This window comes from Pseudophryne corroboree, chromosome 4 (assembly GCF_028390025.1).
Source record: "Pseudophryne corroboree isolate aPseCor3 chromosome 4, aPseCor3.hap2, whole genome shotgun sequence".
Taxonomy (NCBI): domain Eukaryota; kingdom Metazoa; phylum Chordata; class Amphibia; order Anura; family Myobatrachidae; genus Pseudophryne; species Pseudophryne corroboree.
The window spans coordinates 131,615,611-131,642,610 of NC_086447.1; the positions used below are offsets into that span (position 1 = coordinate 131,615,611).

A 27,000-nucleotide genomic window follows, 5' to 3' on the forward strand; every position below is an offset into this window, starting at 1 on the left:
TGTCTAGATATTCTGTTAGAATTATATGTTAGCATGTAGAGTATAAGCTGTAACTGTGTACCCCTTTTGATATATCTAAAAGCTCGTTAGTAAAGGTGTTGGAACCTCAGCAGGGTGTCTGTGTCTCTCTAGCTAGTACAAAGGGTTTCTGAGTTTCTAAATCGCTCTAACAGCATTTACATTAACAAGGTTAAGCAGCGTTCTATCGCTGCAGTATTTCAGTAGTAAGGTTTACAATACAAACTCAATCATAGTGTGTTGCATTAAGGTTTACAATGTACGCATATTCTGTGTTTAAAGTTTATAAAGGTTACGATCTGTGTGTATGCTCGCTGTGGGTATTCCGTACACCCAGCACAGCGTGTGTACTTAATTTGCGTACCACGTGCGAGGTCTTCATACGCAAATAGCGTACGGAGTGCGTAGCATGTGCACGTGGTTTAGCAGCCATTACGGCTACACGGTATTAGTATATAGCTAATGTTAAAAGGAAGATACTTGACTCTATCAATAGTATTTCCTTGTGATTTGTAATCGGTATGTTATTTAACCAATTCAGGTGATGACCACTGCTTGATAAGATAACTGTTTATATTAACCGGTTTCTAATTTCTGGTTTTTGTGTTAATAGTATTATCTTCTGTGAATATGGTTATATCTAGGAAATTTAATTTGGTTCTGCTGTAGCCTGTAGCAAATATTAAATTTTTGTTGTTGATGTAATCCAAAAATTCTCATAGTCTTTTCATTATCCTTTCATATGAAGAAGAAATTGTTAGTGAAAGGCTTACAAAGGACCAGATTGGCAGCAATTTTGGGGTCAGATGGTGTTGTCCTCCCATTTGCTCATAAAGAGACTCGCATTGCTTGGGTCAAATCTGGTCCCCATTGCCGTTCCTGTTGCTTGACCGTAGAATTTGTTGTCAAACCATACATAATTATGTTGAAGTATTAATTTTTACTCCTTGTTTAATAAACTGTCACTTATGCAAAGCTAGTACCTTTCTTCCCATTTAGTCCTCTTTAGAGTCAGCAGTATGTCTGTGGTATCACGCAAATACTGTATGATATCTGGGTCTTAAAATATGGTTGAAGAAAGTTGTCTATATATTGTGATAGAATCAATGTTGTTTAATTTATCTAAGAAATGATGGGCCTGCCTGGTGTTTTTTTTTTATTTCTTGTGGGCTTTTAGCAAAATACCAGTATCACCATATGCTTTGTATCTAGAAATCATGTTCCCATTTCATTTATATACCCCTTTCTCGCAAGCTCTGTCCCTGCATACGATTTTTAATATATTCTTGTGCTGTATTCTAAAATTGCATTGCGAATCTGGTCAAATTTTGCCTCCCGGCACCCTCCCCTCAGTGTTGCCGTGCTGCAGATCATTGCTGATTGGTCAGCACAGCAGGACCCCCACACCCAGCGGCAGCAGACAATAGCAGCCGCTGGGGTAGTGTAAACCAACCTCCCCAAGCCACTACCCTGTGTACCTGGCAACTGTCTGGGGTGTAAAAAGTAATGTTGCGATGGTCGCAATGTTACTGATGTTCCGATGTTCACGACCGATGTTTGGAAAATATTTTTTACATAAAAAGAATAGATTTTTTTTTATTTTATTTTTTTAACTAAAATAATTGTGGATAAGGTCAAATTCATGATCTTCACCTAATTCACTCATTTAAAAAAATGACAATTTCTGAGCGTTTTTTTTGGGGAAAAAATCGTCAATTAAGTGTTTAATGCACAAAGTTATGAAAAATATTGGCTAAAATGACCTTCGGGCTGTGTGTATAAGGTGTATATGTGCTTAGACTTGGGTTCATCACCATGATATCTCATTATGGTATGCAATTATTCCAAAATACGGAAAAAATCCGATATCCAAAATACTTCTGGTCCCAAGCATTTTGTATATGGGATACTCAACATGTAATAGTATTATCCGGTTTACTTAGTAGTGCCTGCAATACAACACAATTAAATCGTTTAATTCCAAAGCTTAGGGACTATGGCTGTAATCAAAGTTATTAAGGCCTCAGCTTTATTGATTATCTATCCCTGTGTAGCTGCTGGCTCATTTTAAAAAGTCTATGTACTAACATCCTAAAGTAGTCCAAGGGGCAGCTTAGTTAGTAGTATTTGTATTAACTGAATATAGCCTTGGAATCATGAAGCTTTATCCCAAAAGTGAATTGTATTCCCCTTGACTATGTATTAGTGATGAGCTCCTTAAAATAAATAAATATAAATATATATAGTTGCTTGAATTTGGAATTCAGGATGAGTATACAATGGCAGGGTGCCCTCCTAATATAAGCATAGCATAAATCCTTTCTTGTGGAGCAAAGTTGCCCCCCTATGAAAGAAACAGGCAGCACTCCTCAGGGTTCAAAGTGATGTATTCATCATATATCAAATCCGTAAGTTGATGTTTAAAGGTCGCACGGGACCTATTCATCAGGACGTGGCTGGGACGGGACAACCAGGAAGCCCCCGCAGTCGTTGGGAGAAGATGATTTGAGCCTAGGGCTAGGCAACCAGCATGCCCTGCTATGCAGCACTCTGGAGAGATGTAAAATCTAAGTGAATAAAAGACAAGTGTCTGTGAAAAAAATAAGAATTTACTCACCGGTAATTCTATTTCTCATAGTCCGTAGTGGATGCTGGGGACTTCGTAAGGACCATGGGGATTAGCGGCTCCGCAGGAGACTGGGCACAACTACAAAGAAAGCTTTTAGACTACTGGTGTGCACTGGCTCCTCCCACTAAGACCCTCCTCCAGACCTCAGTTAGGATACTGTGCCCGGAAGAGCTGACACAATTAGGAAGGATTTTGAATCCCGGGTAAGACTCATACCAGCCACACCAATCACACCGTATAACTCGTGATACAATACCCAGTTAACAGCATGATAACAACTGAGCCTCTCAACAGATAGCTCAACAATAACCCTTTAGTTAAGCAATAACTATATACAAGTATTGCAGACAATCCGCACTTGGGATGGGCGCCCAGCATCCACTACGGACTATGAGAAATAGAATTACCGGTGAGTAAATTCTTATTTTCTCTAACGTCCTAAGTGGATGCTGGGGACTCCGTAAGGACCATGGGGATTATACCAAAGCTCCCAAACGGGCGGGAGAGTGCGGATGACTCTGCAGCACCGAATGAGAGAACTCAAGGTCCTCCTCAGCCAGGGTATCAAATTTGTAGAATTTAGCAAACGTGTTTGCCCCTGACCAAGTAGCAGCTCGGCAAAGTTGAAGAGCCGAGACCCCTCGGGCAGCCGCCCAAGAAGAGCCCACTTTCCTTGTGGAATGGGCTTTTACTGATTTAGGATGCGGCAGTCCAGCCGCAGAATGTGCAAGCTGAATCGTACTACAGATCCAGCGAGCAATAGTCTGCTTAGAAGCAGGTGCACCCAACTTGTTGGGCGCATACAGGATAAAAAGCGAGTCAGTCTTCCTGACTCCAGCTGTCCTGGAAACATAAATTTTTAGGGCCCTGACTACATCCAACAACTTGGAAGCCTCCAAGTCATTCGTAGCCGCAGGCACCACGATAGGTTGGTTCAGATGAAAAGCTGATACCACTTTGGGGAGAAACTGGGGACGAGTCCTCAATTCTGCCCTATCCATATGGAAAATCAGATAAGGGCTTTTACATGACAAAGCCGCCAATTCTGAAACCCGCCTGGCCGAAGCCAAGGCCAACAACATGACCACTTTCCACGTGAGATATTTTAAATCCACGGTTTTCAGTGGCTCAAACCAATGTGACTTTAGGAAATCCAACACCACGTTGAGATCCCAAGGTGCCACTGGAGGCACAAAAGGGGGCTGAATATGCAGCACTCCCTTAACAAAAGTCTGAACTTCAGGTAGTGAAGCCAATTCTCTCTGGAAGAAAATCGATAGAGACGAAATCTGGACCTTAATGGAACCCAATTTAAGGCCCATAGTCAACCCTGACTGTAGGAAGTGCAGGAACCGGCCCAGCTGAAATTCTTCCGTTGGGGCCTTCCTGGCCTCACACCACGCAACATATTTTCGCCATATGCGGTGATAATGGTTCGCGGTTACTTCTTTCCTAGCTTTTATCAGCGTAGGAATGACTTCCTCCGGAATGCCCTTTTCCTTCAGGATCCGGTGTTCAACCGCCATGCCGTCAAACGCAGCCGCGGTAAGTCTTGAAACAGACAGGGCCCCTGCTGCAGCAGGTCCTGTCTGAGCGGTAGAGGCCATGGGTCCTCTGACATCATTTCTTGAAGTTCCGGATACCACGCTCTTCTTGGCCAATCCGGAACAATGAGTATAGTTCTTACTCTTCTTCTCCTTATTATCCTCAGTACCTTTGGTATGAGAGGAAGAGGAGGGAACACATAAACCGATCGGTACACCCACGGTGTTACCAGAGCGTCCACAGCTATCGCCTGCGGGTCTCTTGACCTGGCGCAATATTTTTCTAGCTTTTTGTTTAGGCGGGACGCCATCATGTCCACCTGTGGTTTTTCCCACTGGTTTACAATCATTTGAAAGACTTCTGGATGAAGTCCCCACTCTCCCGGGTGGAGGTCGTGCCTGCTGAGGAAGTCTGCTTCCCAGTTGTCCACTCCCGGAATGAACACTGCTGACAGTGCTAACACGTGATTTTCCGCCCATCGGAGAATCCTTGTGGCTTCTGCCATCGCCGTCCTGCTTCTCATGCCGCCCTGTCGATTTACATGGGTGACTGCCGTGATGTTGTCTGACTGGATCAGTACCGGCTGGTTTTGAAGCAGGGGTTTTGCCTGACTTAGGGCATTGTAAATGGCCCTTAGTTCCAGAATATTTATGTGCAGGGAAGTCTCCTGACTTGACCATAGTCCTTGGAAGTTTCTTCCCTGTGTGACTGCTCCCCAGCCTCGAAGGCTGGCATCCGTGGTCACCAGGACCCAGTCCTGTATGCCGAATCTGCGGCCCTCTTGAAGATGAGCACTCTGCAGCCACCACAGCAGAGACACCCTTGTCCTTGGATACAGGGTTATCAGACGATGCATCTGAAGATGCGATCCGGACCACTTGTCCAACAGGTCCCACTGAAAGGTTCTTGCATGAAACCTGCCGAATGGAATCGCTTCTTAGGAAGGTACCATTTTTCCCAGGATCCGCGTGCAGTGATGCACCGACACCTGCTTTGGTTTTAGGAGGCCTCTGACTAGAGATGACAGCTCCTTGGCCTTCTCCTCCGGGAGAAACACTTTTCTCTGTTCTGTGTCCAGAACCATCCCTAGGAACAGCAGGCGTGTCGTAGGGACCAGCTGTGACTTTGGAATGTTTAGAATCCAGCCGTGCTGTTGTAGCACTTCCCGAGATAGTGCTACCCCTACCAACAACTGCTCTCTGGACCTCGCCTTTATCAGGAGATCGTCCAAGTACGGGATAATTAAAACTCCCTTCCTTCGAAGGAGTATCATCATTTCCGCCATTACCTTGGTAAAGACCCTCGGAGCCGTGGAGAGACCGAACGGCAACGTCTGGAATTGGTAATGACAATCTTGTACCACAAACCTGAGGTACTCCTGGTGAGGATGGTAAATGGGGACATGTAGGTAAGCATCCTTGATGTCCAGCGATACCATGTAATCTCCCTCGTCCAGGCTCGCAATAACCGCCCTGAGCGATTCCATCTTGAACTTGAATTTTTTGATATATGTGTTCAAGGATTTCAAATTTAAAATGGGTCTCACCGAACCGTCCGGTTTCGGTACCACAAACATTGTGGAATAGTAACCCCTTCCTTGTTGAAGTAGGGGCACCTTTACTATCACTTGTTGTGAATACAGCTTTTGAATTGCCTGTAATACTGCCTCCCTGCCTGAGGGAGTGGTTGGCAAGGCAGATTTGAGGAAACGGCGGGGGGGAGACGTCTCGAATTCCAGTTTGTACCCCTGAGATACTATTTGAAGGATCCAGGGATCCACCCGTGAGCGAGCCCACTGCTTGCTGAAATGCTTGAGACGGGCCCCCACCGTACCTGGCTCTGCCTGTGGAGCCCCAGCGTCATGCTGTGGACTTAGAGGAAGCGGGGGAGGACTTTTGCTCCTGGGAACTGGCTGTATGCTGCAGCTTTTTCCCTCTACCTCTGCCACTGGGCAGAAAGGACGCGCCTTTAACCCGCTTGCCCCTATTGGGCCGAAAGGACTGTACCTGATAATACGGTGCTTTCTTTGGTTGTGAGGGAACATGGGGCAAAAATGTAGACTTCCCAGCTGTTGCTGTGGAAACGAGGTCCGAGAGACCATCCCCGAACAATTCCTCACCCTTATAAGGCAGAACTTCCATGTGTCGTTTGGAATCTGCATCACCTGTCCACTGCCGAGTCCATAACCCTCTCCTGGCAGAAATGGACATTGCACTAATTTTGGATGCCAGCCGGCAAATATCCCTCTGTGCATCCCTCATGTATAAAAGTGCGTCTTTTATATGCTCTACGTTCAGCAAAATAGTGTCCCTGTCTAGGGTATCTATATTTTCTGACAGGGAATCTGACCACGCAGCAGCAGCGCTGCACATCCAGGCTGAAGCTATAGCCGGCCTCAGTATCACACCTGTGTGTGTATATATAGATTTCAGGATAGCCTCCTGCTTTCTATCAGCAGATTCCTTCAGGGCGGCCGTATCCGGAGACGGTAGTGCCACCTTCTTCGACAAGCGTGTGAGCGCTTTATCCACCCTAGGGGATGTTTCCCAGCGTGACCTATCCTCTGGCGGGAAAGGGTACGCCATTAGTAACCTCTTAGAAATTACCATCTTTTTATCAGGGGAAGCCCACGCTTCTTCACACACTTCATTTAACTCTTCAGATGGAGGAAAAGCTACTGGTAGTTTTTTCTCTCCAAACATTATACCCTTTTTTGTGGTACCGGGGGTAACATCAGAAATGTGCAACACATTTTTAATTGCCTCAATCATGTAACGTGTGTCCCTACTGGAAGTTACATTAGTCTCTTCGTCGTCGACACTGGAGTCAGTATCCGTGTCGACATCTGTGTCAACCATCTGAGGTAGCGGGCGTTTTAGAGCCCCTGATGGTTTTTGAGACGCCTGGGCAGGCACAGGCTGAGAAGCCGGCTGTCCCACATTAGGTATGTCGTCAAACCTTTTATGTAAGGAGTCGACACTATCACGTAATTCCTTCCACAGCACCATCCACTCAGGTGTCGACCCCGCAGGGGGTGACATCACATTTACAGGCATCTGCTCCGCCTCCACATAAGCCTACTCATCAAACATGTCGACGCAGCCGTACCGACACACCGCAAAACACACAGGGAATGCTCTGACAGAGGACAGGACCCCACAAAGCCCTTTGGGGAGACAGAGAGAGAGTATGCCAGCACACACCAGAGCGCTATATAACACTGGGATCCCACTATCAATGAGTGTTTTCCCTATAGCTGCTTTTTTATATATATTACATATATATATATCTATACTGCGCCTAAATTTAGTGCCCCCCCCTCTCTTTTTTACCCTTCTGTAGTTTTCTCAGACTGCAGGGGAGAGCCAGGGAGCTTCCTTCCAGCGGAACTGTGAGGGAAAAATGGCGCCAGTGTGCTGAGGGAGAAGCCCCGCCCCCTTTTCGGCGGACTTTCTCCCGCTTTTTCTGTGATACTGGCAGGGGTAATTTTACATCTATATAGCCTCTGGGACTATATATGATGTATATTTTGCCAGCCAAGGTGTTATCTATTGCCCTCAGGGCGCCCCCCCCCCCCCCCCCAGCGCCCTGCACCCATCAGTGACCGAAGTATGAGGTGTACATGAGGAGCAATGGCGCACAGCTGCAGTGCTGTGCGCTACCTTGGTGAAGACTGAAGTCTTCTGCCGCCGATTTTCCGGACCTTCTTCGTGCTTCTGGCTCTGTAAGGGGGACGGCGGCGCGGCTCCGGGAACGAACACCAAGGTCGGGTCCTGCGGTCGATCCCTCTGGAGCTAATGGTGTCCAGTAGCCTAAGAAGCCCAAACTACCACCTGTTAGGTAGGTTCGCTTCTTCTCCCCTTAGTCCCTCGCTGCAGTGAGTCTGTTGCCAGCAGATCTCACTGAAAATAAAAAACCTAAATATACTTTCTTTCTAGGTGCTCAGGAGAGCCCCTAGTGTGCATCCAGCTCGGCCGGGCACAAGAATCTAACTGAGGTCTGGAGGAGGGTCTTAGTGGGAGGAGCCAGTGCACACCAGTAGTCTAAAAGCTTTCTTTGTAGTTGTGCCCAGTCTCCTGCGGAGCCGCTAATCCCCATGGTCCTTACGGAGTCCCCAGCATCCACTTAGGACGTTAGAGAAATATAACTATTATTACACTTTATAAGGTGCCACAAGTGGTCCACAGCGCCATTCAAATGGCAACAGTAGGACAGTAAATGGAAAACAGAGCAGAACATTACATTACTGTAACCAAAACATAAACAGAGCACAAGTAACAATTAGCACCACAGGTCTCACTGCACAATATGGCTGGAAAGCAAGTTCAGTAAAGAACTAATTAACAAAGGGTGGAACCTGTCTCCAACAGTGATGGCACAATTAGCAGCAGCAGAGCCGCTGGAAGAGATGAATGGCTGAGTGAGGGGATTTCCGGGCTAAATGGCCACTGAATATGTGAAGGCATTGAAGTGCTAGAGAAGAGGGCTGTGAAAACTGGAGAGAGGAGGACCCTGCTCCTAGGAGCTTACAATCAAGGGGAGACAGATGACATGAGGTGCGAGCATGTGGATGGGGGCCTGAGGGCAGGAAGTAGGGGAGATAGAGTTGGCCGAGGTAGGAGGGTGGGGTGAGTGACCTGGTGACAAGGTTAGGTGGTGAAAGAGTAAGCTTTGATGAACAGGTGGGTTTTCAGTGTATGTTTGAAGCTATGCAGGGTCAGGGAGAGCCTGACAGAGCGAGGGAGTTCGTTCCAGTGAAGGGGGGCTTCATGAGCGAAATCTTGGATTCGAGCATGAAATGCAGTAAGTAGGGTAGAGGATAGACGGCAGTCACTGGCCAACCAGAGTAGGCGGGAGCGAGGGAGTATGTAAGGAGATGAGGTTGGAGATGTAGGAAGCAGTGGAGTTAGAGAGGATCTTTTATGTGAGGTTAAGGAGTTTGAAGAGGATTCTGTAGGAGAATGGGAGCCAGTGCAGGTTTTGGCAGAGAGGAGTGGCAGATGTGATATGGCGGGAGAGGAGGATAAGTCTAGCTGTAGCGTTGAGAACAGATTGGAGGGCAGCGAGATGGGAATGACCCAAGGAATGATTAGTGAGTGGATAATCACTTCATTTAGTAGAACCAACACGATTGAGCCAGAGATTCAAAGTGGGGGGCAAAGGGGAGGGTGGAGTCAAGTGTGACACCTAAGCAGTGGAGTTGGATAACAGGGGAGATGATGGTATTGTAAACACTGATAAAGTGATTTGGGAAGGGGGGGGGGGGGGGGGAGACTCTGCTAGGCTAGGAAGTTGTTGAGTTTGGTTTTGTCCATGATGAACTTTAAAGAGCATTCAGACATCCAGGAGGAGATGATAGAGAGGCAGCTGTATACCCTAGAAGATGGAGGGGGAGAGGAAAGGTATAGCTGCATGTCATCGACACAGAGGTGGTATTGGAGGCCAAAGGAACTCATGAGTTCTCCCAGGTGAGAGGTGTACCTGGAGAAGAGTGGGGGGCCCTGCAGGACACCACTGAGAAGGTTAGTAGAGTATGAGGTGGAGCTGGATGCAGACACAGAGAAGAAGCGGTTGGTGAGGTAGGATGTGAACCAGGCATGGTCGGTGCTAGAGAGGCCAATGGTCTGAAGAGTATGGGGGAGGAGAAGATGATCCATGGTGTCGAAGACTACAGAGAGAAGTGACCCCTGGATTTAGCGGAAAGCAGGTCATTGGTGACTTTGACCAAGGCAGTTTCAGTGTAATGAAGTGGGAAAAACCAGATTGGGGAAGATCTAGGATGCCAGTGTCAGATAGATAGCTGGTGAGACGGTTGTAGATAAGCCGCTCAAGCAGTATGTAGTTGGTAGTGTCGAGGTTGGGCTTCAATTAAATTCTCATTGTGATCGCAGTAGCAACTTCGTGCATGTGCATTGTGATTACAGTACATAGAAACATAGAATTTGACGGCAGATAAGAACCACTTTGGCCCATCTAGTCTGCCCTTTTTTTTAACCATATTTTTATCTCAAAACTTATTTGATACTTATTTCTTTCTAAGGATATCCTTATGTCTATCCCATGCATGTTTAAATTGCTCTACTGTCTTAGCCTCTACCACCTCTGATGGGAGGCTATTCCACTTGTCCACTACCCTTTCTGAGAAGTACATTTTCCTCATATTTCTCCTGAACCTCCCCCCCCCCCCTTCAGTCTCAGTGCATGTCCTCGTGTCCTATTGCTTCTCTTCATATGGAGAATGTTTCCCTTGTGGACTTTGTTAAAACCCTTGATATATTTGAAAGTTTCTATCATGTCCCCCCTTTCCCTTCTCTGCTCCAAACTATACATATTGAGATTTTGTAGTCTTTCTGTGTATGTTTTGTGATGTAGGTCATGCACCATTTTAGTTGCCCTTCTTTGTACAGTCTCTAATGTATTCGTATAATGTATACATGCGCAGTCTACTGATAATTGATCCATTGCGTGATAATCGCTATTGCATACAAACATGAATTAGCCAGGGACGTGCAGTCAGGGGAGGCAGTGCCTCCTCTGTCATTACTGATTAAAATAATATAAAGAAGATACTTATGACACATATTCTGTGTCATAAGTATTTGCATTATATTATCCGAATCATTACTATTGTGTAATATGTGTTTGGGAGGCACCGATCGTGGTGCCTCCCTGTCAGATAGGGAAAGGTATGGGGAGCGGGGGGCGGGCGCGGGCGGGGCCTTGCAATGGGCATTAAAAACTCATTGAAATAACATGGGAAAGCGGCACCATTAGAGGTGCCGCTTTCACACAGGGACGTGCTTTCAACCCATGAAAGCACGCCCCTGTCAGTGAGGCCACAGTGATTGGCCAGCGGATCCGTCACTGGATCCGCTGTCAATCACTGCTGTGGACGCGGCAGAGGTGCGGGCGGCGGCGGAGGTGCGGGCGGCGGGAGTGCAGGCGGCGGAGGTGCGGGCGGCGTGGGTGCGGGCGGCGGTGCAGAGTTTGGCAACGGAGCGGTACCAATTTAAAAAATGACGCCTTAGCATCATTTTTTAAATTCAAGATGGCTCCTCGCTGCATCATCGCCCCGCCCCCTCCGTCTGACTTATATAAGTCAGCGCGAGGGAGCGGCTGTCAGTCCGACGGCGGAGGAGGAGCAGAGAAGAGCTCCTGAAGAGAAGATGCCGTGGAAGTCCTGGATGGGCGGCGGCTATGCAAAAGAGCTTAGTAGCCACCGCCCACCAGGTGAAGACGCTGGAAGCCCTGGGGAAGGCGGCGGCCATGCAAAAGAGCTTTAAGGCCACCGCCTCCCAGGTGAAGACGCCAGAGGAAGACGCTGGAAGCCCTGGGGAGGTGGCGCCCTCCCAGGTGAAGACGCCGGAAGCCCTGGGGAGGCGGCGGCCATGCAAAAGAGCTTAAAGGCCGCCACCCCCAGGTGAAGACCCTGTGCAATAAAACTTTTTTTTTTTAAGACTGTGTGGTGTTTTTATTTTAATATTTTCTTTACAGGTGGACAACAGGTGGCAGCAGGCCATTTATGTTCGGGCATGCTGGCACTTGTGGTTCTCCAAGTGCCAGCATGCTGGGGCAGGCTTTCTGGGACCTGTTGGTCACCTGTAAAGAACAATATTACTATTCTTTACAGGTAGACCACAGGTGCCAGCGGGCCATTTATGTCCGGGCATGCTGGCACTTGTGGTTCTCCAAGTGCCAGCATGCTGGGGCAGGCTTGCTGGGACCTGTAGGCCACCTGTAAAGAATAATTTTAACAATGAACCCCGCACCCACCGCCACCAGGGGTGCGGGGCATAGCACTGGGCTATCAGCCCAGTGCTGGTTGTTGCACGGGTGGGGGACTCCATTTTTATTTTTCGGGGTCCCCACTTCCCAGGAATTCCAGCCCTGGGCTGACTAGTTTGGGGGGGCAGATTAATGTCATGGCAGGGGGACCCCATACAGAGTGTCTCCCCTGCTATGGCATTACTCCCACCACCCCAGACCTAGCTCCAGACCTACTCAGCGCTTGCGATCACTTCAGACTGTTCAGTTCCTGTTTTGACGTCACCAACACGCCCTGCGTTCGGCCAGCCACGCCTGCGTTTTTCCTGGCACACCTGCGTTTTTTTCAACACTCCCTGAAAAAGGTCAGTTGACACCCAGAAACGCCCACTTCATGTCAATCACTCTGCGGCCAGCAGTGCGACTGAAATGCTTCGCTAGACCTTGTGTGAAACTACTTCGTTCGTTGTAATAGTACGACGCACGTGCGCATTGCGCAGCATGCGCAGAAGTGCCGATTTTTTTGCCTGATCGCTGCGCAGCGATCAACTCGGAATGACCCCCACAATCTACAAAATAGCTTCCGAAAGTCAACTAACAGGGTCATTTTGGGATGAAGTCTCAGTGTACATTTACCATAGATGCCAAATCTGAGTGAATTTATGGGTTTTGTTATATAGGTAGAGATTTTTTTCCATAGAAGCCAAGTGCAATTTTCCCAACAGTTGGCTATTAAACATCTAGCTGCATTTAAAATCTGAGCAGAGAACCTATCAGAGAATATATCAAGGTCTACAATGGCTAAGTCCAAGAGAAAAGACTGAGGAGATGGGTGACAGTGTGATTTCATTTACAAGAGCCATGCTGTTCTAGAGCCTGACACTGAGGAGTAGTTGTACTGACTATCTGGGTGGTATTAAATATAACCTATATTAAATGGTGTAAGAGTTTTCTTTGACCTGGGGTGAAATTAAGGATTCTGGCACCATTACCCTTACTGGGAACCATGGGTCTTCATCTGGTGGCCTACCCAAATCTGCTTCCCAGTTGATCCTTTGCTATGTAGCAATGGGTAATATCACTGTTATTGATATGTTATACAATGATGAAATATCTTTGGAAAGACAAGCATGGTAACAATGAGACTCAAGCAGTGTTAGGGGTCTACCAATGTGGGTTTTGGGAAGAGAAGAAACAAAGCATCAAAGGGAATGGCCACCCAGGGCTCAAATCTTTTTTTGCAGCGGTAACAGAGAAGCACAGTCTCCATTTTCCAAAACATCAGCCACCATCCTAATAACTAATTACAGACCAGTCTGATGAACTACAAGAGGACTAAACTGGAGCAAGTGTTCTAAAGGTTTGGGTTATTTATGTCAGGGTTGGGATGCCGGTGGCCAGAATACCGACTGTGGCATCCCACCAAAATCCAGATAGGGGGATGGTAAGTATGCTTACCTTCCCCCAATGCCCTCCTACCCCCCCCCCCCCCTGCGCAGCCTAAACCTAACCCTCCCCTCCACCGCTGCCTAACCCTAACCCTCCACAGGGATGCCTTACCCTAAACTTTCCTCCCCACGGCCTAAACCTAACCTCCCTACCTGCAGCCTAACCCTTACCCTCGTCCAGCAGCCTAAACCTAAGCCCACACCCCACTGCAGCTTACCTGTCCTGCGTGCCGTGAGTGATCAATCGGGATTCCGGTGCCAGGATTCTTACCCCATTCTGGATTCTGGCATCGGTTTCATTAGCTGTGTTGGGATCCCAGAGTCTGTATTTTGACAGCCCAAATCCCGTTCTAAAATGGGGAAAGATGGAACATTACAGTTAAGCTTAGCTCGTATATGTGGTAAGAGAAATTAGCAACTAGATCTTAAAGCACCAAGTTAGGTCTTCCCCTGGCCAGGACACTCACAATGTGGCCCAGAGGAGGCTGTCTCTAGGGGTGGTATTCATGTGACCGACGGTCGGGAGACCGACGGTCACATGACCTCCTCCAGCATTCCGACCTCCACTATCCCGATGGTCGGCATGCCGACCAACAGGGACTATTTCCACTCGTGGGTGTCCACGACACCCATAGAGTGGGAATAGAACCCGTGGCGACCGTAGGTCGCCACTGAGCCCGCAGCATGGCGAACGCAGCGAGCCTGCAAGGGGCTTGCTGCACTCGCCCCTCCCCGCCGGGATCCCGGCGTCGGTATGCTGCCGGGATCCCGGCGTCGGTAAGCTGACCGGCGGTCAGGAGACCGTCGGTAAGCTGACCGGCGGTCAGGAGACCGCCGGTCAGCCATACTACACCCGTCTCTAGAGCTATTCCCTTGGCCTAAAACTGTCTGCAATCTAGACCACCACCTGCTGTAGCTAAGGGGAGACAACAGATAATAGACACTAATGTCTAGAAATTATCAGCTCCTAAAGCTAGGTATACACTATGCAATGTGTGCCCAGCCGACGGTATGAAGCAATACATCGCACTCTGTACACACTGCACGTTCCTGTGTATCATCACTGCATGTCGTCGTTCAGTACATCGTCCCATCTGACGCACAGCACATAAGATCGTAAGATGTGTGAGCACGCAATCGGGTGTACACACTATACGATTTGTATGACATATTGTTTCAGCCCGCGCCAGAATGATATATCGTATGAGTGCAACAAAGACCTTTGCGGGCTCGCTGCGCTTGCTACAGGTTCTATTCTTACTCTATGGGTGTTGTGGACATGGTGACCAGCGGGATTTTCAGATGGAAGCCTCCCGGCGTCTGTATTGTGACGGCGGTCTCCTGAGCACCGGTCACATAACTGCATCCCCTCTGAATAACCCCCTATGTGCAGTGTGAAAGCACACAATGGGCCTAATTCAGACCTGACCGTAGATGTGCTAAATTTAGCACATCTACGATCATGCGGGGGTACGCCCAGCACAGGGCTAGTCCACCCCGCATGTCAGGCCCTGCCCCGTCGCACAAGTCTAAAAGCATCGCACGGCAGTGATGCTTTTGTACTTGCAGAGTAGCTCCCCACCAGTGCAGCTCCTGCGCGCTGGCAGGGAGCTACCTGTCGCTGTGAGGGTCGCAGCGGCTGCGTGTGACGTTACACAGCCGCAGGGGCCCGCCCCCCCGCACGGTCTGGGCACGCCTGCATTGCCTGGTCTGCCCTCTCCCACCCAGCGAACGCCTCTGCCTGTCAATCAGGCAGAGGCGATCGCAGGGCTGAGACAGCCGTCGGCTGTCTGGCATGCGGCGCCAGTGCATGCGCAGTTCAGACCCAATCGCTGTGAAAATGCCCAGCAGCGATCAGGTCTGAATTAGCCCCAATGTACGGCCGCAAAACCAATGCATCATCAGCCCAACAGAGGGGGTCATTCAGAGTTGATCGCTCGCTAGCAGTTTTTAGCAGCCGTGCAAACGCTATGCTGCCGCCCTATGGGAGTGTATTTTAGCTTAGCAGAAGTGCGAACGAAAGGATCGCAGAGCGGCTACAAAATAATTTTGTGCAGTTTTAGAGTAGCTTCAGACCTACTCAGCGCTTGAGATGACTTCAGACTGTTCAGTTCCTGTTTTGAGGTCACAAACACGCCCTGCGTTCGCCCAGCCACGCCTGCGTTTTTTCTGGCACGCCTGTCAGTTGACACCCAGAAACGCCCCCTTCATGTCAATCACTCTGCGGCAAGCAGTGCGACTGAAAAGCTTTGCTAGACCTTGTGTGAAACTACATCGGCCGTTGTGAAAGTACGTTGCGCGTGTGCATTGTGCCACATACGCATGCGCAGAAGTGCCGTTTTTTTGCATCATCGCTGCACAGCGAACATTTTCTGCTAGCGATCAACTCGGAATGACCCCCAGAATCCTTTTTTTTGTTAGCGCATTGTGATTTTTAACGTTTCAGGTTAGGTGCAATGAGATATTTTATGTAACGTCAAAGTTGTTATCGTATCAAAATCCTGCTCTTATCCCTGTGGCTGGAGTCTAAACTTACGTGCAGACAGTGAGCTTGAATAATAAAATCTACGGACAAACAAATTAACAAACTGCATAAGACAGAGAAATAGTGCCCATTATATTTTAGGTATAGTCCATTTCCCAACATCACGCGTTTGGTAAAAATTACAGTTGGGTATTAGTAACATTTTCCTTTGATATATAAAACTGCATTATATATATATATAGCCAAAAGAAAGAGGCGGCACTCCCAGCGATTTTCAATAGTGCAAATACTTTATGGTCATAACGTTATAATAATGTTATGACCATAAATGTTAATAATGTTATGACCATAAAGTATTTGCACTATTGAAAATCGCTGGGAGTGCCGCCTCTTTCTTTTGGCTACATTGGGATTCATGGTCTCAAGGAGGGCACCCCAGCCAGTCATTCTAAGGTGTCGCTGTCCCTGTGAGTGCCGGGTTGCACAGTGGTATATATATATATATATATATATATATATATATATATATATATATATATATATATATATATATATATATATATATATATATATATATATATACATATATATATATATATATATACATACATACAGTATACACACCCACACCATTAATGTCCCCCATCGCCTGCTTAAACCTAACCCCTGACAACACTGAAGAGCTGCGTCTGCCACTAGATGGCGCTAGGTGCTGCTGATTTGAAGCAGTAGGAGGGTGCACAGTTGCACGCAGACATGGAGGATATTACTGCTGTAGTAATGTGCAATATGGGAAGGGAGGGGTTTAGCAAGAAGGAAATTTGGTCTCATGACCTGATCTTCTCCTCCTCCTCCCCCTCTCATAGCCGGGACTGTTTCCTTGTCAGCTGTACAAAGCGTGAGTGTTGCAACTTACATTATACATACTGTACTCTATGGGATTTTACAGCAGTTCGATTCATCTGTGAATGAAAAGTAATTTTTTAAAACTAGTTCCAATATAACGAGAGTTTGGCTTTGCAGGTTTCCATGATCTGGGAAGACCCACTGGAAGTCCCAAGTGTATATATTATATTACTTACTATTTAATCTGAATGAATAGACCAATAAGCTTAAAAGATCCCTCTTAATACATCATTTTCACATGTCTATGCGTGAAGCAGTGAAAAGAGCGAAGAAGTGAGCCAATAGGAGAAGTTGTCCATGGCAACCAATCAGCTGCTACATGTAATTTTATAGCATGCTCTTGATAAATGTTACATTGATGCTAATTGGTTGCCATAGGCAACTTCTCCACTTGCTCACTTCTCCACTGCTTTATGAATAGACCATAATATTTAATATTGTTTACCCAATGCCACGCCCCCTTTTCTAATTTGTACTGTTTTTTTTTATTTGTAAAATGTTGGAGGCTATGGGAAAAGTAGAGGTGTTGCCAATAGCAACCAGTCATATTCTAGCTATCATTTTCTAGAGTGTGCTAATTGCTAGCTAGAAACTGGTTGCTATAGGCTACAGTTTTACTTTTCCGCTTTTAGACGTTTTAGTGAATATACCCCAGCTTTCTGGGGTAGAAAAAGAACAGATATACAACTGTACTGTCTGTCATAATGCCTAAAGCTGGGTACACATGGCTGATATATCATGACGTTCTCAGACATATTGCGCTGGCTGTGCAGCACATCCGATGGTCGATATATCTGCAGATATATCGGTCCATCTGGCTGTGTATGGGCAGTCTACCAACCTCCTGTACACTTGTTGAGGGGGTGCGACATCACAGCTTGGTTGGCACATTCAAATGCCCGCCCATCTGCGTGATAGGGACAGACACAATGAACAGCTGATTAGTAAGTGTATACACTTACCTTGATTGGCCACAGGTTATATCTGTCAAGTGTGTATCCAGGCTTAGGTTAGTGGTTCCCAAACTTGATCCTCAAGGCACCCTAACAATCTAGGTTTTAAGGATATCCTTGCTTCAGCACAGATGGTTAAATCAAATGGACTGATGTACAAATTAAACCACCTGTTCTCAAGTATGGCTATCCTTAGAACCTGGACTGTTGGGGTGCCTCGAGGACTTAATTTGGGAACCACTGCCTTAGGTGTTATCTAAAACAGCTGTTGATGAAGCAGAAGTTCCTGTAGCCATTCTGAAGCAATGTTTTGGGATCAGACAGCCTGGTAATTACCCTAGGGATACATACCTCCCAACATGACCCTCTCCAGGAGGGACAGAATGCTCTGCTCCTGGACTTCCCTCTTAATTTAGGATTGCCATCACCTGTGCTGAAACACCTTTCTTATCCAATTCACTTGTTCAGCACAGGTGATGGCAATCATACATTAAGAGGAATGTCCAGAAAGAGAGTATTTTGTCCCTCCTGGAGAGGGTCATGTTGGGAGGTAAGGGGATGGCCATCGACCCATTGATGATTCTAAATCATCAATGGTTTTTTTACCAGTATCTAATACTTTCACCATCAATGGTGGGTAATCAGATAGTGTTCCGGCATCGATTGTGGGGTGTGTTTGGAGTCAGTGGTAGATACATACTGCCTTGGCCAGATGGACCACACCTACCGGCTCTTGCCCACAACACTTAGTTATTACTGTCTTATGCTGCCGGGCAGCGCCGCTGCGTGCTGACATGTCACTAGGTAGACCATCTTCTAGTTCCTGCTCACCCCCATACGGTGATGAATCCTTCCTTGTCACTTCAGCACTTGAGTTGATACAGTAACGGGGAAGGGAAGGCAGAGTGGCTGCATAGTCACTCATACTTAGCTGTTAGGCAGCATTCAACAGCCCCGCCCTCGTCCAGCCTCTCCCTGCCCCCGTCCCCCCTCTCCCTGGCCACCGTGTCTATTACTCAGTGTGACACTGTGTGCAGCCAGCCGCCGGTGGAGCTACGCCACACATGCACAGAGGTACCTATTGCTCGCAGAGATGTTCTCCAGCAAAGCCTCTTCTGCGCATACGTGGCTATTCGATACCAGGAACCATCAATGGTAGTTGATCGCATATTTTATAACCATCGATGGCAACCATTGATGGGGGATGTACCGATGGCCATCCATATATTACCCTCCTAATTGTCCTTATTCAGATAGGACAGTCTTGATTTTCTGAGAGGCCAGACTATTGGGACTTGTGTCCATACAGCAATGCAGGGTTCTTTTTATTGGGTTTGGGTTACCTAGAACTTCAGAAAGGCTAGGTACTTCCACCCAAGATATTCTGTCACACCCCAAGTGCGATGTGGACATGTGCCCACGGTTAAGAACCCCTACCCCCAACTTTCTGGCGGATCCCAGTTCCAAGTGAATTGAATGTTTATAGTTGCCTGGGATACGTCTGACTCATGGAGAGGTGTGAACAGGTGACACGTAAGAGAACAGCCTAAAGCACACAAGGTACAATGAAGTATTCAGCGTAAATTACATTTAAAATATATAAGGAAATTAGAAAATGTGCATGTTAAATTATGGCTGTAATGCAGAATGACATTTGCAAAAACAGATTTGCTGTAAACTGCAAATTGACGTACTCTATGCACTAAGCGGTGTGATACACTCAGTATAGCTGTATCACACAATATAATTTGTTCTGTGCCATCTGCTCAGATATCTGGTTGGTCTGTGGAACACCAGCCTGCATTAAGGGGGGACAAATGGAGGCGTTGCCCATAGTAACCAATTAGATTTTAGATGTCATTTAACCAGTTGCATGTTATAATTTAGAATTCTAATAATTTAAAATAAAGTTTTAAATTACTAATCTCCATAACGGACGGCCTCATACATACAGTATTATGTATAGCAAATAACACGGACACTGAAATATAGAAGATCAACTCCTAAAATAGGCGTCTAGACTACGAGGAACTTTTTAACAAACTGCCCCCACCACAAATAGCACCCCACTGAAAGTCCCAATGTAGAGTGCTATAGAATAGCTCCTCCCATTTCATGATGAAAGCCAACAGATAGGTCTGTTTTCCTCTGCACAGTAGAGCAAACTGTGGAAGATCCGGAGAATGGATTGAGTCCTGCGGTGGTAATGGTTCTCAGTGGATCCACTATGTACCTTCTTAAGACTTCTCTGTTCTATAATTAACTCTTTTATATTATCATCATTAGAAGTTATATGACCTTCGGTAATCTGCATTTTCTGTTTTAGATTTCCCCTGTAATTATCAAGATGGTTTCCTGGCCCCTCGTTATCCTCTTTGGAGATTCAATCACTCAGGTGATTATGTTTCCCTCAACAATCAAAGGGGGGAATTCAATTGTTTTATGGGCGTCCCGTAATTGCATATTGCTTGTCACTTTAAATAGGGTGATATGAAATTTTTCTGGCAGCGGGCACCCATTGTTTCTCTTACATCCTAGAGGATGCTGGGGTCCATTTTAGTACCATGGGGTATAGACGGGTCCACTAGGAGCCACTGGTACTCTAAAAGTTTAATAGTGTGGGCTGGCTCCTCCCTCTATGCCCCTCCTACCAGACTCAGTTTAGAAAATGTGCCTGGAGGAGCCGGTCACAGCTAGGGGAGCCCCTAAGAGTTTTCTTAGTTTTATTTTTTTTTAGAGTTTGTTGTTTTACAGGGAGGCTGCTGGCAACAGCCGCGCTGATTCATGGAACTTAGGGGGTTGGGGAGAAAGAACCAACTTAATGGAGAAGTAATTGTTCTCTACTCCGCTGACCGGACACTGAGCTCCTGAGGGTGATGATCGCAAGCCCACGAGGCGACCGCTCACTCCCGCAGCACGGCCACCGGCCCCTAACAGATCCAGAAGATAGAAGAGTGGTTAATACAACGCCAGCGTCCCGGTTAGCGGGTCGCCGGTGGCTATGGCGGCACACGGGTTGGAGCGCAGCTCTGACAGGCTGTGCTCCTGGAAGGCTGAGCAACATAACACATGTAGACGCTGGAGGGGCGTCCTGAACCAGCACTTTAACCCTACACTGGTCCCATCGTTAACAGGGGCTAATCCCGCCGTTAAAACTAAAAATCCTCCGGCCAGTATAAAGAATTAGTGCGGGATGCCGCGCTCCATTACAGGGGGCGGGGCTTCCTCTTCAGAGTGGATCCAGCATTCACCAGCGCTATTTTCTCCCTGCAGATCAGAAAGAAGAGTTTCTGACAGGCAGTGCTGCACTCCACATAACTCCAGCAATACCTCTGCTGTACCAGGGTGTTATAGACAGCGGGGGGGGGGGGGACATTTATCATAACTACCTACAGGGGTGCTGTGTGGCTGGCTCCTTATAGTCTGTGACTCTCTCTCTCTGAAGGTACTCTGGGAGGAAGACCAAACAACAAAATGCTGAATCTGGCGCTCTGTCACTCCTAATCAATATGCTGCCAGCAACATAGGGCTACTCACCCCTATTAGATTAAAAATCAAACAAGCAAGAAAGAAAAGTTGCAGCGCATATAGATTAGAATTAATAAGATTCTATTTTCCTGTGTGTTTCCCACATTACCATGTCTAAGGACTCTGGGACTCTGTCCTGTGCTGTAGAGTGTTTATCTTCTCCTAAGGAGTCTATTCCATGTACTCAGGACTGCAATATGCTTTCTCAGCCTTCTGAATCCGAACCTCCTTGGGTGTATTCTTAAAGGGGAATGATATCCCAGATTTCAGCAAAGATGTCACATGCTGAGAAAGAGACGCAGTTTTTGAGGAGCTCTGTGGAGGGTTTACAGTATTCAGCCCCCACTACTTCGTCAAAAACCCCACCTACATACCCGCAAAAACGTGCACTTACCCAGATAATACAAGCTGACTCTGATACAGGAGACGGCGATGGGGAAATCTGGCGGGAAGGGGGGGGGGATGCATCCCTTGCTAAGGGGGTGCAACTAATGATTGAAGCCATTAGGGAGGTTTTGCACATTACTGAGAAGGTACCTGAACAGGAAGAGGAGACCTATTTTACCGTAAATAAGAAATCCTCTCTTACTTTCCCTGCTTCTAAGGAGTTGTTTGAAAAATCCTGGGAAAACCCAGAGAAAAAATTCCAGATCCCTAAAAGAATTCTCATTGCTTTAACTTTCCCTGAAGAGGACAGAAAGAAGTGGGAAAACCCACCTATAGTAGACGCTTCTGTATCTAGGTTGTCTAAAAAGGTGGTTTTACCTGTCCCCGGTTCAACCGCCTTAAAGGAGTCGTCTGACCGCAAGATTGAGACTACGCTCAAATCACTATACACTGCTACAGGCGTGGCTTTAAGACCCACTATTGCATGTGCATGGATTTCTAAAGCCATAGTAAAGTGGTCAGGCACATTACTAGAGAAATTAGGTAGTATGGATAGGAGTGACATTGATTTGTTTTTACGTCACATACAGGATTCTGCGGGTTTCATGGTGGAGGCCATGAAGGACATTGGCCTACTTAACACAAGGGCTACAGCCATGGCAGTGTCGGCACGCAGAGGACTCTGGCTATGCCAATGGGCTGCGGATGCAGAATCCAAAAAAAGTGTGGAGAACCTACCCTTCACAGGTCAGGCCCTGTTTGCGGACTCACTGGATGCATGGATATCCACGGCAACTGCGGATAAGTCGACCTTTCTTCCATCCGCAACTGCATCGGCTCGGAAATCTTATCCTACGCCTACACTGCAGTCCTTTCGGACAGCAAAATGTAAAAAATCCAAAGCCCCCCCCACCCCACCTTCTTTAGAGGAGGTCGGGGAAAATCCAGAAAACCTGCACCACCAGGTTCACAGGAACAGAAACCTGGTTCTGCTTCCTCCAAATCTTCAGCATGACAGTGGACCTCCCAGCCTGGAGATCGGGCAGGTGGGAGCGAGACTAAAAGACTTCAGTCACATCTGCGCGTCATCCTGCCTTGACCCCTGGGTAAAAGATATTGTTACCCAGGGGTACAGACAGGAGTTTCAGGAACTCCCACCTCACCGATTCTTCAAATCAGGCTTTCCTGCTTTGCTGACAGAAAGGGATATCCTACAGGAAGCCATTCAAAAGTTTGTGCAGACAAGTGTCATTGTTCCAGTTCCACCTCACCTAACACACAAAGGTTATTACTCAAACCTGTTTGTGGTACCGAAACCGGACGGTTCGGTACGGCCTATATTGAACCTAACGTCATTGAACACCTACTTGAGGGTATTTAAATTCAAGATGGAGTCTCTGCGAGCGGTAATCTCAGGTCTGGAGGAGGAGGAATTCTTAGTATCCTGGATATCAAGGATGCGTACCTTCACGTTCCGATCTGGCCGCCCCATCAGGCTTACCTACGGTCTGCACTACAGGACTGTCACTATCAGTTCCAACGATTGCCATTTGGCCTCTCCACAGCACCGAGGGTGTTCACCAAGGTCATGGCAGAGATGATGCTCCTCCTCTGCAGGCAGGGAGTGAACATAATTCCGTACCTGGATAAAGGCATCTTCCAAGGAGAGACTGTTGCAGAGTATTGCTCTCTCAACTCAACTACTCCTGGATCATGGATGGATCCTGAACTTTCCAAAGTCACATTTGAAGCAGACCAGGAGACTGCCCTTCCTGGGGATAATACTCAACACGGCAGTGCAGAGGGTGTTCCTACCGGTGGAGAAAGCGTTAGTGATCCAATCGATGGTCCGGGATGTTCTGAGGCCAGCCCGGGTATCGGTTCATCAGTGCATTCGCCTCTGGGAAAAATGGTGGCCTCCTACGAGGCTCTACAATATGGAAGATTCCATGCACAGTTCTTCCAGCTGGATCTCCTAAACAAGTGGTCGGGTTCGCATCTTCACATGCACCAGGGGATACGCCTGTCGCTGAAAGCCAGAATTTCTCTCCTCTGATGGCTCCAAACTTCTCACCTACTCGAGGGTCGCAGGTTCGGGATTCAGAATTGGATCCTTCTAACCATGGAATCAAGTCTCAGAGGGTGGGGTGCAGTCACCCAAGGGGAAAACTTCCAAGGAAGATGGTCAAGTCATGAATCTCTCCTTCCAATAAACGTTCGGGAACTAAGGGCCATATACAACGGCCTTCTACAAGCGGCTCATCTTCTGCAACATCAAGCCATTCAGGTTCAGTCGGACAACGTCACAGCGGTGTCCTTCATAAACAGGCAGGGCAGAACGAAGAGCAGGGCTGCAAAGTCAGAGGTAACAAGAATCCTCCTCTGGGCAGAAAGACACGTGATGGCGCTGTCGGCGATCTTCATTCAAGGAGTGGACAACTGGGAAGCAGACTTCTTTAGCAGACACGATCTCCATCCAGGAGAATGGGGCCTCCACCCGGAGGTATTCGCGGAGGTAATAAGCCATTGGGGCGTACCTCAGATACACATGATGGCCTCTCGCCTCAACAAGATGCTTTGGAGGTACTGTTCCAGGTCACGAAACCCACAAGCAGTGGCGGTGGACGCCCTGGTAACTCCGTGGGTATTCCGGTCAGTGTATGTGTTTCCTCCACTTCCACTCATCCCAAGGATTCTGAAGATAATAAAAAGAGCAAGAGTTCCAGCGATCCTCATTGCTCCGGACTGGCTAAGAAGGGCTTGGTACGCGGATCTTCTGGAATTACTGCTGGAGGATCCGAGGCCTCTTCCTCTTCGTGAGGACCTTCTTCAACAGGGGCCGTTCGCTTATTAAGACTTACCACGGCTATGTTTGACAGCATGGAGGTTAAACGCCAGATCTTAGCTCAGAAGGGCATTCCGAATGAGGTCATTCCTACTCTGATCCAGGCTAGGAAGGGAGTAACGTCTAAGCATTACCATTGGATTTGGAAAAATGTGTCTTGGTGTGTATCCAAGAAATTTCCAACAGTGGATTTTCAACTAGGTCATTTTCTCCTTTTTCTGCAAGCAGGTGTGGATGTGGGCCTACGCTTGGGCTCCATAAAAGTCCAGATTTCATCCATTTTCTTCCAGAAACAATCGGCTGCTCTTCCTGAGGTTCAGACATTCTTGAAAGGGGTTTCCGCACATCCAACCACCCTTTGTGCCTCCCATGGCACCTTGGGATCTTAATGTAGTCCTGCAGTTCCTGCAATCGGATTGGTTTGAACCTTTACAGGAGGTAGACTTGAAGTTTCTTACTTGGAAGGCGGTCACACTGTTGGCATTGGCATCTGCTCGACGTGTGTCAGAATGCGGGGCATTGTCGCACACGAGTCCCTACTTGATTTTCCATGAGGATAGAGCTGAGGTCAGAACGCGTCAGCAATTTCTTCCAAAGGTTGTATCGGCTTTTCATATTAACCAACCTATTGTGGTGCCAGTGGCTACTGACACCTCGATTACCTCAAAGGCCTTGGATGAAAATATATGTGAAGAGAACTACTCATCACAGGAAGTCGGAAGCACTATTTGTCCTTTATGATCCCAACCGGATTGGGTGTCCTGCTTCTAAGCAGTCAATTTCTCGCTGGATCAGGCTTACTATCCAGCATGCTTATTCTATAGCGAGTTTGCCGATTCCAAAATCTGTCCAGGCCCACTCTACCCATAAAGTGGGTTCTTCCTGGGCGGCTGCCCAGGGTGTCTCGGCTATTCAACTTTGCCGAGCAGCTACTTGGTCAGGGTCGAACACGTTTGCTAAGTTCTACAAGTTCGATACTTTGACCAAACTTTAGGTCCTCAGAGGCCAATCTGTTCTGCAGTAACCTCAGCACTCTCCCCCCCGTACTGGGAGCTTTGGTACATCCCCATGGTACTAAAATGGACCCCAGCATGTCTAGGACGTAAGAAAAAATAGGATTTTATATACCTACCAGTAAATCATTTTCTCGTAGTCCGTAGAGGATGCTGGGCGCCCGCCAAGTGCTTCGTGTTTCCTGCACAGTTACTTTAAGTATTGTTGTTTCAGCCGTTGCTGAATCATTTCATGTTGGTTAGCTTGGATTTCCTTTTGTTCTGTGTGTGCTGGTGTGAATCTCACCACTATCTGTGTATTTCTTCTGAAAGTATGTCTGTCTCCTCGGGCACAGTTTCTTGACTAAGTCTGGTAGGAGGGGCATAGAGGGAGGAGCCAGCCCACACTAGTAAACTCTTAAAGTGCCAGTGGCTCCTAGTGGACCCGTCTATACACCATGGCACTAAAATGGACCCCAGCATCCTCTACGGACTACAAGAAAAGGATTTACCGGTAGGTATATAAAATACTATTTTTTCTGTCATTAATGGGGGACACTGGAGACCGTGGATATAGAGTGGAGCTCAGGAACCAGTACCAAAGAGTTAACATTTTTGTTGGAGGCAGCACAGACTCCTCCTCCCCTATACCCAGACCCCAGGCCAGGGAAGCCAGTTTTTTCTTTGGTGTCCAAGGAGCTGGTTATGGTTTTTTTGGGCTGACTAAAGCAGCCTGCTTTTAACTTCTTTTTCTTTTTTCTTTTTACTTTCACTATGAGCAGCCAGTGGTAAGCGTCACACACGCTCCTGCTGACCGCTGCATCACCCTATTCCGGCATCCAACGCACTGGCAAGCAGGTCACCTCCTACAGACAGACAGTAGGGGCATCCACGGCCACAGTTGGGAACAGGTAATCCGGGGTCTGGCAATCACTATACCACCAGGGATATGTACTGCAATGGGGCGCCATTACAGAGCAACAGGTCCCTGGGGTCAGCCAGATGGGAAAGGGGCCTTCCCTATTCTCTCCTACTCCTTCCCTTGGCGGTACCCTGTCCTAGGCTGCCTGCCAAAGGCTCCTCTCTCCGCCTCACTCCCAGACACTGAGCAGCCATCTTGCTTCACATCACTGCCTACCTGCCTCCCTGTCCTATACCTCAGTCTTGTGATGCCAGGTTGTCTGACTTCCTCTGTCTCACCTATTAGTACGGTTGCTGCGATTTTTCTGCCTGTTTTTGTTCTATTTCTGAGTACTTGAATTGTTTAGTTGCCTGTTGTTACTAGTCTTACTATGGGCAATTTCAAATTAACGGATGTAACTCTCAGATACAATGTTTGTGATAAACATCTGGATTGCTTCAAATTTTAAATGTACATAAAGGAGCAAATTTTACCACAATTGTATCTACCAATGGTGACTAAAAAATATGAAGTGTGAACAAGCCTCACCATTGTTGTCTGCTGTAAATAAATACATTTTCTCTGACGTCCTAGTGGAT

At 47.4% G+C, this 27,000-nt stretch overlaps 1 protein-coding gene and 1 long non-coding RNA gene across 4 annotated transcripts in view; one reads left to right on the forward strand and one right to left on the reverse strand.

The window, feature by feature from the left end:
* Positions 1-17,842, reverse strand: part of LOC134909045 (uncharacterized) — a 40,229-nt gene extending 22,387 nt beyond the window's left edge. The window contains exons 1-2 of the long non-coding RNA XR_010175835.1: positions 17,758-17,842; positions 13,623-13,754 (exon numbers count right to left, since the gene is read on the reverse strand). This is a non-coding gene — a long non-coding RNA (uncharacterized LOC134909045). The remainder of the gene's footprint in view (positions 1-13,622; positions 13,755-17,757) is intronic.
* IAH1 (isoamyl acetate hydrolyzing esterase 1 (putative)) overlaps positions 1-27,000 on the forward strand; it is a 207,222-nt gene that overhangs the window by 51,008 nt on the left and 129,214 nt on the right. Inside the window, exons 1-2 of one of the 3 annotated variants that reach the window (XM_063915440.1) lie at positions 16,681-16,787; positions 20,075-20,143. In XM_063915440.1, coding sequence (XP_063771510.1) covers positions 20,096-20,143 — 48 coding nt within the window. In that variant the 5' untranslated portion in view covers positions 16,681-16,787; positions 20,075-20,095. Of the gene's footprint in view, positions 1-16,680; positions 16,788-19,290; positions 19,309-20,074; positions 20,144-27,000 lie in introns of those variants that run through there. The other 2 variants (XM_063915441.1, XM_063915442.1) reach the window with 2 other exon arrangements.